General features: G+C 37.9%; 2 protein-coding genes across 2 annotated transcripts in view; both read right to left on the bottom strand.

Moving 5' to 3' along the window:
• Positions 1-140: 140 nt before the first annotated feature.
• Positions 141-6239, bottom strand: tfam (transcription factor A, mitochondrial). The gene is made up of 7 exons (XM_080747586.1): positions 5967-6239; positions 4560-4708; positions 3250-3320; positions 2783-2932; positions 2346-2441; positions 1803-1859; positions 141-1701 (listed from the first exon to the last, which is right to left on the bottom strand). Exons 1-7 carry the CDS (start codon positions 6050-6052, stop codon positions 1372-1374), a joined length of 939 nt encoding a protein of 312 aa, XP_080603712.1. The 5' UTR covers positions 6053-6239; the 3' UTR covers positions 141-1371.
• A 743-nt stretch (positions 6240-6982) lies between these two features.
• Positions 6983-11610, bottom strand: part of LOC308303271 (ubiquitin-conjugating enzyme E2 D4-like) — a 7756-nt gene continuing 3128 nt past the window's right edge. The window contains exons 4-7 of the mRNA XM_080747601.1: positions 11577-11610; positions 11251-11356; positions 10228-10321; positions 6983-8518 (exon numbers count right to left, since the gene is read on the bottom strand). The exon at positions 11577-11610 is cut by the window's right edge and continues 44 nt beyond it. Coding sequence (XP_080603727.1) covers positions 8473-8518; positions 10228-10321; positions 11251-11356; positions 11577-11610 — 280 coding nt within the window. The 3' untranslated portion in view covers positions 6983-8472. The remainder of the gene's footprint in view (positions 8519-10227; positions 10322-11250; positions 11357-11576) is intronic.

The following is an 11610-nucleotide window of genomic DNA, read 5'->3' as shown; positions in this document are numbered from 1 at the left end:
TTCCCATTGAAAAGCATTGGCAAAATCAAAGTTCAGTGTGACTGCACCCTGACCCGGTTTGTCTTTCTTATGTTCTTTCAAAACCTTGTGAACTTTTTGTATATATCGCTTTTTAAATTATAGCACTGCACACAGCAAGATCATTTTGTAAAAGAAAAAAAGATGTAAATGTTTATTCAGTAAAGATATAATACAAAAGAAGCGCTAAATACATTCTACAAAAGCAAAACGAACGTGTAACTTGGTTTATGCCAATGATTCATACAGTACTATGATTTACACCCGACACTGTAGATTCTCACAAAAAAAAACAGATCTTTTAGTTGTCTAACAGGGAGAACACATGGAATATCTTTTTTAACTTTTAGATAGCTTTGGAACAGGTTATAGTGGTACAAATGACCCTTGTACCAGTTAATCCACCTCACTAACCTTTACTATGTCAAAATAGTAAGGGGGGGGATTGCCATTTTAGACAGATTCAGAATATAATACATCCTTACATAAAGTAAGGATGTGGGCCAATATTCCACTGACAGTGTATCAAAATTAATATTTGGCGATAACAGCTCATTTTAACAAGATTCAACAGTTTATAGTTACAGACATCATGAAGGCTGGTTGGAAAAATGCTTTTTGCAGTTTCTTCTTTCGGTTTCATTTTCAAATGCATAACTATCAGTTCAGTATATCGATTTTCCAATAACTGCTCCTTGGCAACGGCCACCAATACTCACTCTCGACCTGAAAACCTCAAGACCCAAACTATACAGTAGACAATACATCAAGGATTAACACAAGATACAAAAAAACAAAAACAAACATGGTTGTTTTTTTGGGGACGGCAAACAATAAGCTTCACAGCTCAGGTACGTTGTGGCTGGTTAAGCCTAATCAAACTTCACAAAACTTTGAGGACAACTATTTGTTTAATGTAGTAAATCACAACAAAGCAAATAGTTGTACAGGAAGACCTTTTTTCAAATGGATTATTCCTACTTATAAACCAATGTATCAAAGCTTGTTTGAAAATGTTCAGCTTGTTTGTGAGGTCTCTGGAGGAGGGCTGAAACAAAAGTCAAGTTCTCCCGAACATGTTTGTGACAACAAACCTCCAAGCTTTAAGAAACAACATGCGGCAACTGAGACAAAACGGAGTTGTTACTAATATCACAAAGGTGTTCCTCAAGTTTTGTATACCAAATGTGTGCCTAACAGAATCTGAACAGTATCCTTCCTTCCAGTCAATAACCTTTCCAGTGTCCATTTTGTCATGATCTCTAAAGCTTAATTTATTCTTTGTTGGACGCCTGTGTCGCTCGCCAAAGAATAAATCAGCCATAATTCCACTCTACTTAGTAGATCTTACACTTATTTTGTTCCCCAAACGTTCCATCCTGGTGGTGTTGACTTTGCAGATGCAGTCTGTGTTATTGGCTTTGCCGATGCAGTTGCCTTCTTGGATGCTGCAGATTTAGACTTAGCCTTCCCTTTCTTAGCTGCAGTACTCTTTGTTATAACCCTTATTCTAGAGGCATTGCTCTTTTTAACCGCAGTAAGCTTCTTTGCAGCCCTTTTCCTCGCACTGATGGTTTTTTCGCGGAGGAGGTCGGGTCGTCCAATCTCCACCATGTGGTTCTCCCATGATCTCATCTCGTTCTTGTAACGAATATTATCATCCTCTGCTAGTTGAATGTACACCTGAGATGGAGGGGGGGGGGGGGGGAGCGAGAAGAGATTTGAAGGCTGAAAATAAAGTTTCATTGATTGTGCGTTTGTATTAGATACTTATATTGTCCAACCTGTTTTTGCGAAGCCGACAGTTTTTTCCAGTCGACGTTCAATGACGCCATCTTTGTCTGAAACACAGCAGCAGCATCATCATTATTGTTATATACAGTTTTCACCAAAAAGCATCTTTGGATGACTTCTTATAAAAGAGAGAACGGACAACATAATGAATAGGTGCTTGGTCTACCTATGTTCTTTTTTTCTAGAGGAATTGTATTTGATGTATTACCTTGCTTATTGTATTGATGTATTACCTTGCTTATTGTAAATCGCTCTGGATTAAGAGCGTCTGCTAAACGCCTAAATTGTAATTATAATGCAAATGTTAAGTGTTTAATTCAAGCTTTAACTATCCCATGTGTTTGGCACATGTCTACGGTTAGGTAGTTGACTGCTGTTCAGTTGTGTAAAGTTTTGAGTTTTCAGTTGTTGTTTATTTTTGCACAATATTGCAGAACATTATGGTTTTTGCTGCTGATTCCTCAGGGGGCAGACAGCAAATGGAAGATGAGTGAAATGTCAGTGTTAAAGAGATGGTGCAGTTGTGTACTGACCAGCACGTCGTTTCCTCTAGCCTTGTCAAACTGCTCTGACATGAAGATGTTGAATGCACTGCGAGGGCCTTTGGGCTTCCCCAGACTGGTCAATTCCTAATAGGGACAAAGGGTAGAGAGAGAAAAATACAAAACTTTAATGAATGACTCTTAACAACTTAAACCCTATAATACTGCCTTGACTGACATCGCGTAAGAGTCAATACATACAGTATTACATGGTCCCCTCCTTTTTTCCCTCTTCACCAAATATCTTACCAAAATACAGTAGCTGAACAACAAGCTTCCAACGCTTCCAAAAACACACTATGAGCCTGTAGAACTGGTGTTGTCCCCCAGAAGACTTCCTCCCGTTTCAACATCCATTCCCCACCCTTATTCCCCACATCAGTCCCTCCATCTTCCACGTTTCATCTATCCAGTTGTCCATCTCTTACCCTCTTCTTGCGGATAGATTTCCGCTTGGCCAACCTCTGTCGCCGCTCCTCAGCCTGCTGTTCGATCTGGGCTGGGGTGAGCCGGGCCTGGTACAGCTGGAGGTCCTTTTTGAATTGCTCCCTGTCACGCAAAGCCGCCACCTCAAATGGCTACATAGAGGAGAGATGGAATGTTGCAATACGGTTTACACAGACTCATGAAAGTGAGTCCACCAGGAGTCTTGGTGGACTCACCAGGAGTTAAAGATTTTTGCTATTCGTCGCACAAAGAAGTATAAAATACGGTTCAATTTAGGAGATGTAGATCATTTATCCTTATCTCTATAAATGAAATTTAGACATTGAGCTTCATATAATTAAAACATACAGTATATAAAATGTTACAGTCCCTGCATTGCTCAGACAGTTCCTAATTCTAAAGAAAGAAAGACCACAGTAAGGACAAAGAATTTAGAGTGAGCAATTACCCGTTTCTGTTCTGGACTCAGTGTCTTCCATTGCTGAGCAATCTTTTTGGCGACATCCGTGATTTTGATTGCTGAACGAAATGAATTACATAATTATCCAAATAGTCAGTTATAATGATCTGCACGATTCAATATATCTTAACTAGACCAGTTTCTATTTGTATAATTTAAGTTGTGTTTATGTTATGCATACACATTTTTACAGTTTTACCAATTGTAAAACACTATGCAACACAACAGCATGAAAGATAAATTCAAATAGTAGCAGTACAGTTAGATGCCAATGAGCATTAGAATACCTTCCAATATCATAAAAGATTAGGGCTGTCACAATTATTACATAATCGTCTAATCGCAATTATTTGACATAATTGTGATTATTTTTCATAATCGTCATAATCGTTTACATGTTGAAAATTTTTCATATATATTTTTTGAATAAAAAAATAGTGGAAATAGCCGATCTACAAGCTCACAACGCGTCACGATGCGACGCGTTGCGAGCTTGTAGATCGGCTATTTCCACTGTCAATGTTCTTTTTAAAGTATAAAGTTGTCAAATATGTCAGTAATTTCTTTGTATATTTAGGTTATATGTCATATCTACCACGTGCAACTTCAAAGCCTACAAGCCAAACAGAAATGTAATTGTCAACGACAAAAAACAATTAATCGTTAATCGCAATTATTTGCGAGACAATTAACTCATTCTGAGCCCAGGACATTAACGGATTAGGGGGTCCAGAGTGCCCCCTCCCGGCCCCATTAACGGCCGCTGTCTTATTTTGAAGGCCAGAAGTCTAGACCGGAAGTACTTCCGGTCTGACGTCATCGGATCGTGCGCCGGAACCGATGCGTGTCCACGTGGAGTTGTGTAATGGCCGACCGGGAGCTTTTATAACTGTGTAAAATAAGCGAGCATCTGCCTCCATCCTAGCTTCTAAAGTGTAGTTTTGAGATAATGGACATTAAAGATGAGATCGGCCGTCCACCTCAATGTTATGGGATGACTATTGTGTGCTCGTGGAGCCGTGATGATGACAAATCAGCGCGGATTTCGTCTCCGGAGCGTCGGCCATTGTACTAGGTATTTTTACTCGCCGTTACAGTAATATATTACTTTTCCCGCGACATCGCGTGGATGGCACTATAGATACTCTATTACTTTTCCCGCGACATCGCGGGGTTGGCTTTTAATGAGTTAATCGTCATGTAACATGTCATAATCGTGACAGCCCTATAAAAGATAATACTTAAAATGTTATGATCTCAACTGTAAGTGCCACTACCACATTAAGTATTATTCCTACCTGGGTTCTGTCTAACCACAGATGGCTTTTGTTGAACTACAAATCTCATGTAAGAATTCAACGGTGCTTTTGGTCGGCCATCATTCGAAGTGGAAGTACTCAGACTCTTCCCCGAACTGAAATATGTTGCTGGGAGAATCCTGCTACTTCTGACACATGCAACAAACAAAGAAAATACAGCACAATGAATATTCAATAGGGTTGTAACAGTACATGTAGTAATACCCAACCCTTTAACCGTGCTAAACTAAAGGCAATGTTTTACTCATGAGGGTTGACAAAAGAAAAGTTAAATACGTAATGAACCATTTAATTGGGTACTGTCTGAAAAGACACACCTCCATTATTCTCACACAGGGCTGAAGACTGAGGTGGACAACACAGAGGAATCTAGAATATATGAAAGTTTCAGAAGAAAACTAACTTTTACACAATATTACTTATTGTGTAAAACTTTGGTTTGGAAGCCCACAACCCCACATACGTCTTGTCCACTTAAAACAATTCTTAGATATCTCCAATATATACAGGATATATGAAAAATAACAGTTTTTACTTAAGCCCTGTGTGAATGATGGAGGGGCGTCATTTCTGTATTAGACATGGATCACACAGCGCTCGTGTAAGGGCTAGATCTGTATATTAAACAACATTTTGCAAAAGATATTGGTATTTACATTTGATAGCGTTTAATATGACATCAAGATTGATCAGATTCAAGGCAGCAACTTAAATTGTAATATTCATGTGATTCTTAATGTGGGTCTGTCTGTTACGTTAAAATGTGTGCAAAGTGCAAACAGCACAATAATAGGACAAACTCACCATTATGTGCCATAATTACAGCACACTTAACGCTATCCCTAGAATGTCTGTGAGTGTGAGCTTACAAATAACAAAGTGTACGATCACAGACATTCTAGGGCTAACTTAACACCACATAAATAAGCCCAGACTGTAATGTTAGCTACCACAGGCTGTGAGCTTACAAATAACAAAGTGTTATTTGTAAGATCACAGACATTCTAAGGCTAACTTAACACCATATAAGCCAAGACTGTAATGTTAGCTATATTTAACCACATACGCGTGTGTAACAATTACCGAACCACCTCCATGTGAACGTATTGCACATAAAAACAACAACAAGCATTATTACTCAATTATAGCCTACTCAGTGGAAAGGTTTAAAATTAGCACCTTGCTAACTTTTACATCGTTCTCAAAGTGGATTCCAGGGACTTTGTGGGTTCATTTATGGGGTCTAAATTGACCCATACAAGCCTGTAACTCTGACAGTGTACAAATGGAACCATGTTAGGGTCCATTTGGTTCCAATTGTACACTGTCAAGAGTTAAGGGGAGACCTTCAAATGCATAAGAAACATTGTTTTTCACCAACATTACCTTGCCAGAATGCTGGTGCAGGAGAACACATTGAAGGACTTAGCCAGCAGGCTAACGCCAGCAGTCATCAGGCTAAAGGGAGCCATGGCTGCACGGAGTGAGAAGATTAGCTCGCTCTTCTTCTGTGCAAAGGATGGACGGCTTTGTTGTTCCAAGCAAGTTCAAAAGTTACTGTTTCTTGTAGGTAACTTAATCCAGGCCGCCTCTACCCCTGTGCAACGTGCAGCAGCAGAGAGAGAAGGCTGCAGAACATGGATGGAAGAGAGCAGAAGGCGCCTACTATTTCTCCAGGTGCATTGTGGGATAAGGTCAAGTGTGTTTGTTGTTGTGATGTTTGAGCAGTCTGCGTTTCGCAGCGGCACATTCGCCACCGATTATGACACTGAAGATGCACATTCGAGATAATTGGATTAGATTTTTTCCCTGGATACTTTTGTTTGTAGTTATGACCTGCTTTTTTCCCCCTCTTCCTCTATTTTTACAGTCTATGGTTTTGTTTGACACACATTTAATTATATGGGTGTGTAAATATCAAAAATAATTCGCAATGACCAAAACTGAATCAGATTTAAAACAAAATAGATGAAATAAAAATACATCATGTTATGTAATTCATATTTAATATTACCATGTAAATAAAGCGTAATTGAGCAGGTGCGCTTCCTCCGTTTGCCTTTTGTTTGACTGTGATATTCAGCTTAACAAATAGTATTCAAATAAAAAAAATCCACCAGGTTGGAAAAAATGGCACATCTTTATTGTGCCACTTTTTCCAACATGGTGTTTTTTTTTTTATTATTATTATTTTAACTAAATCTATTGACCAAAACCTAAGAAATGAATAGGAAGAAAACAAATTAATTCAAGTGAATAAAGCAGTGAAAAACTGAGCACATGCAGCAAATAATGATAAAACTCGTACCATTCTTTATTTAGTACAAAAGCTACCAAACATCTCTCCAAGACAAGAGGCTTTGGAACATAAAAATCAGCTTTTAAACATTTTGTGGGGAAAATCTTCTCATTGGGGAAAGGGGGGGGGCATGCCATATTTACGTAATGAAAATGTAAACCTTATAACATGGATACTGGAAAGAATTAAATGTGTGCCTGTGTGAACACCACAGCTGTTCCCATGCAGAGGTGGAGTGCATTGTTTTTAATGGCAGCTTTACATGGTGCTTCAAGGTTTCCTTTTGAAATTCTAGAGAATAATAGGTCCAGGTTTTTTTCCTTTTTAATACTATATACATAATATTAAAAAATATTATAATAATAATTAAAGAATATTGGAGTGTGCTTCAAGAAGGGGGTTCTCAGTGGAGTGCTTAACCCGAAATCCAGTGAACATATTCCCCCAAAATATGAAACAGGTGGCAAATCTCAAATTTCCAAATCAGGGACAAAATACTCTCCTTTTGCACATTTGTTTTGGCACATAACCTTCTTTAGAGCTTTTACTCTTAAGAAGCAACTTTGTGCTGAAACATGTAAGCATTTTTCTATTGGGATGTGAGCCAAATAAATTATTGAAATGTATTTTGTTCTCCTTAATTAACTTAGATATTTGAGATGTGCTATATGGTCAGAAGTGATAGATTAGGGCAACTGTAAAAGTACATGAACCCATGTTTACTCATTTAACTCCATACAATACAAAAAGTCAATCGACAATCAAGTGACAAATTATAATTTGTAAGGGATCGATTTAAACAATTAAACCCTACACACGCTGACCAGGTTGCGAGCGTGTAGATCGGCTATTTTTTTTGCAGAACTATTATGACATGCCCAGAATAGGGAAGCTAGGGTTCATGTAGTTAACATTCCAAATTCAATCAGATATTTTCCTATGTCAGAAACCTCTCAATCTGTTCAAAAATAAATCTCAGTATGTCCTTTTACATTTCAGGCATTTAGCTGATGCCCTTATCAAGTGCACCGTACTGATGTATTCAGTTCAGTATTTTGTTAACACATTCACTCTCGTGAAGATCTGACTCTGAAATTCCAGTTATAAGACAGTTATCTTTCTAAAGTGCATTTAAGGTATAGGGGCAGCTTTATGACAAATGTTGTAATTTATTTCTCTCCTCTCATTGGCTTCAGAGATGAAAGCCGACAAAGCTGTTTTGCTAAACTTAAATGTCAATAATACATACAGATCACACAAGAATCAAACTTCTGGCCTCAATTCTTCAATTCCGATGTGTCTGTCCGTGTTTGCGTCTACAGTCAACGTCACATCCTTTTTTCCTCAGCAACAAAACGTGTCAGAAATGATAAATAAAACAAGGGAAAACATAACAGACTAAACATCCAAATGTCAAGGCATCCCTTCCAGGCTGATAAACAATGTTTATCATCTGTGCAAAAATTAGATCACCTACGTTTTGAAAACAAATGATAAGACATGGTTGATGACAGTACAAGATGACAGATGTTACCCAATATTACTCAATAAATCCTTTCTATAATTGACAGTGTGCTGAGAGGGAAGGTTTTTTCACATGGCATACTTTTGGGTCCATTCTTTTGCTAGATGGTTGTATCTGAGAGGGGGCAGAGAAGAAATGAAACAATAAGTGCATGCCAACTGTACACCATACAAAGCAACTGAGGCATTCTTCATGAGCAACACACCTTTTCTTTTTTACTACAATTTACAATTTAGGCATTTAGCAGACGCTTTTAATCCAAAGCGATTTACAATAATCTGGTAATACATCAATATAATAAGCAAGATAATATGTCAGTATCAACAATAATATAACAATGCATAGGAATATCAATGTAGAAAAACAATAACATAGGTAGACCACGCACCCCATCAGTACAAAACGTTTCTAAAACCTAAAAAGTTACTACTAAACTGAAGCAGTCAATGTGATCACAGTATTCATCTGAAGGCCTCATTAAGGTCTTAGTTATGTTTACTTGCTTTCATTTTGACAAACTAAAAGCACCTTTACTTCCCTACTTCAATTTCACTTTCACTTCACCAGGCTTTTGTGGCGTCTGTGTTGTGGAGTTTTATGACTTATGATGACATAGCAAACCTTGCTACAGATAGCTTACAACATCGCCAAACCACAAAAAGAGACCAGGTACAGAATATACAGTATTTCTGTCCATTTCACCAACTGGTTTTGTCGCTGCACTTTTGCTGCAATAGTGAATTTAGTGAACTCTCCCAAAATGATGGACCAGGACTACTTCAACAATTTGACAGAATGTGCTTTGTATGAATTTGTCTTTTCAAATCTTTTTATTCAATTTTCAAATGAGCAAAGCCCAGAGGCGGGTAAACAATCTCAAAAAGATGGATACATCACATGTAGAAAAACAGAGTACATTATTATGAGAGTGAATAAAACCCATCCCCTATCCCCCCTCCCCCCACCCTCAATCCCCAGGACGGTTGAACTGTCAAAACAAAGTAAATAAATAATCAAAACAGTAAAGCAGAATAAATAATCAAAGCTTGCTGCGCACTGGGTTGGTCAAACAGGTAAGCGCCACACTACACCGTTTGAGTATTATGGTAGAACATCATAAAAGGGCTCCAGGTTTTATAAAATTTCTTTTCAGAGCCGGCAATTGAGAACCTCAACATTTCCAATTCCAGACAGGACATTATAGCGCGAAGCCACAGGTCGAGCACAGGCGGGGCAGCATCCTTCCACTTAAGCAGAATGGCGCGCCTAGCGATCAATAAAGCAAAGTCGACCATACGACTTTCCGTCCGTGTTAGAGGAAGGCCCTCGCTTCCAACTGTACCAAACAGAGCTAATAAGGGGTCTGGGTCCTTTGTATGAATTTTTTAAGTGCTAAAAGTGTGATCTTAAAGGAGTAGTTCACCCCCAAAATTACCTTTTTTCTATTGATTACTCACGCCATGGAGACTTGAGTTTAATAATAGTTTTTGTATTTGTCGCATTCCTAAGACAAAAAAAATGTAAATAGTAAATTTACCCCCATTGATTCCGGATCCTGAATCAATGGGGGTACATTTATTGTAATCAAATTATTGCCATAGGAATGCGACAAATACAAAAAAATAATAATGAACTCAAGTCTCCATGGTGTGAGTAATCAATAGGGGAAAAAAGTCATGTTGGGGGTGAACTACTCCTTTAAGATTTATTTTGCCAAACAAAGAGTTAGAGGAATTGCTACTGGCATTGTGGCATACAAATACGTAATGCCAATAATAATGCTGGTGTAACCATGTAAGGCAAGCCATTGCCAGCATACTCACTTGTCTTTGTCATTCTTGTAGGTGTGTGCTATGTCGGGAACTAAGGGGTCATCTGGGTTGGGGTCACATAGCAATGAACATATGGACAGTAGAACTGAAACAGAAAAACAGAAAATTCAAAATAAAATAAAACTAGATACCAGATTTTGTGGTTTGATGCTGATCCTGATTTTAGAGTCTAGAGACCACCAATTACAGATGTTTTGACCAATAGGACAAAAGGTGCTAAATGTTGATTTTATGAAACTTGGATTGGATTTTGTTTGTGACCGTAACGTAACATTTTAAAGTTTACACCTAATGACATGTCCAAATTAGGGATGTCACGTTAGAATGCGGTTAAAAATCACAGCCAAACTGATATATCGGTTTGGCTCTAAATAAAATATTCTTATGAACAAAAGGAAGCAGTGAACTTACAGTGGTTCTTTACAGGTCTCTCAGCAATATCTGAGATATATTTCTAAATGATCTGTGTGCTACAGTACTACTATTCTATCATATTAGAAACTAGAAAGATGCAATTGGAAATTGCAAGTGTGGTAGCCGTGACGCGAGTCACACTTGATTGAATTCCATCTTACCATTTTAACTTTCCCCAATTTTCCCCAGTAAAATTAATTCACTAAAAATAGACCTCTCTGTCCCTTTTATGCCCATATATGGACATCCCTGATGTCATCAATATTAAGCCTATATCTTGGAATGCCCATATATGGATGGACATACTGTGTCAGTCTGTCATAGACCACATTAGACTGACCTTTTTTGTATCATGTATCATTGACTCTATGATACATCTATGATGCAAGTCATCTCCATATTTGAGAAAAGTAAAATCTTTAATTTATATTTATTTATTGAAATTAAACTCTCTCTATATATGTATAATGTATCTCTTAGCAAAATGCACCCCTACATGTCCCGATGAAGCCGATCGATTTGACATAGTATGGTTTGGAAATATTCTGGCACCTGCAGGGGGCCATAGCCTAAATAAGACTTAAGTTAATGTAACGTTACCTTTAGATACCGTTAGTGCTGGAGACCACTGTGACCGTAGAATGTCCAAACAGATACTCCCATTGCTGTTTATATTTGGGTGATAGATCTTTGTTGTAAAGGCTAGCTGTAAAAAGATAATCACAGAAGATTAAATCATTTCCCTCTATCGATCTGTAAAAAGATAATCACAGAAGATTAAACCATTTCCCTCTATCAATCTGTTTTAATTTAATTATAAAGGCCTCATGGAATATTCACTAATGCCATTTTGATAGTGAGCAATGTGGCCTGAAATATACTTGCATCCCAGGATCCCAGTAAAAATAAGAGAACCCAGCTCTTGCCTTTGGTGGTTTGAAGGGATAGTCGGTGGGGAAG

Source organism: Nannobrachium achirus (assembly GCF_963921795.1).
Source record: "Nannobrachium achirus genome assembly, chromosome: 18".
In the NCBI taxonomy this organism is placed as follows: Eukaryota; Metazoa; Chordata; class Actinopteri; order Myctophiformes; family Myctophidae; genus Nannobrachium; species Nannobrachium achirus.
Note: the sequence above shows the minus strand (reverse complement) of the source record. Positions and strands in the feature narration are given on the sequence as shown.

What these genes read in the sequence shown, in the direction of transcription:
- tfam (XM_080747586.1), bottom strand. Translation starts at nt 6,052, where the DNA reads ATGGCTCCCTTTAGCCTGATGACTGCTGGCGTTAGCCTGCTGGCTAAG. An exon ending in AATCTATCCGCAAGAAGAGG is followed by an intron (nt 2,442 to 2,782) that starts GTAAGAGATGGA and finishes TGTCCCTATTAG; the next exon opens with GAATTGACCAGTCTGGGGAA. An exon ending in CTAGAGGAAACGACGTGCTG is followed by an intron (nt 1,860 to 2,345) that starts GTCAGTACACAA and finishes GCTGTGTTTCAG; the next exon opens with ACAAAGATGGCGTCATTGAA.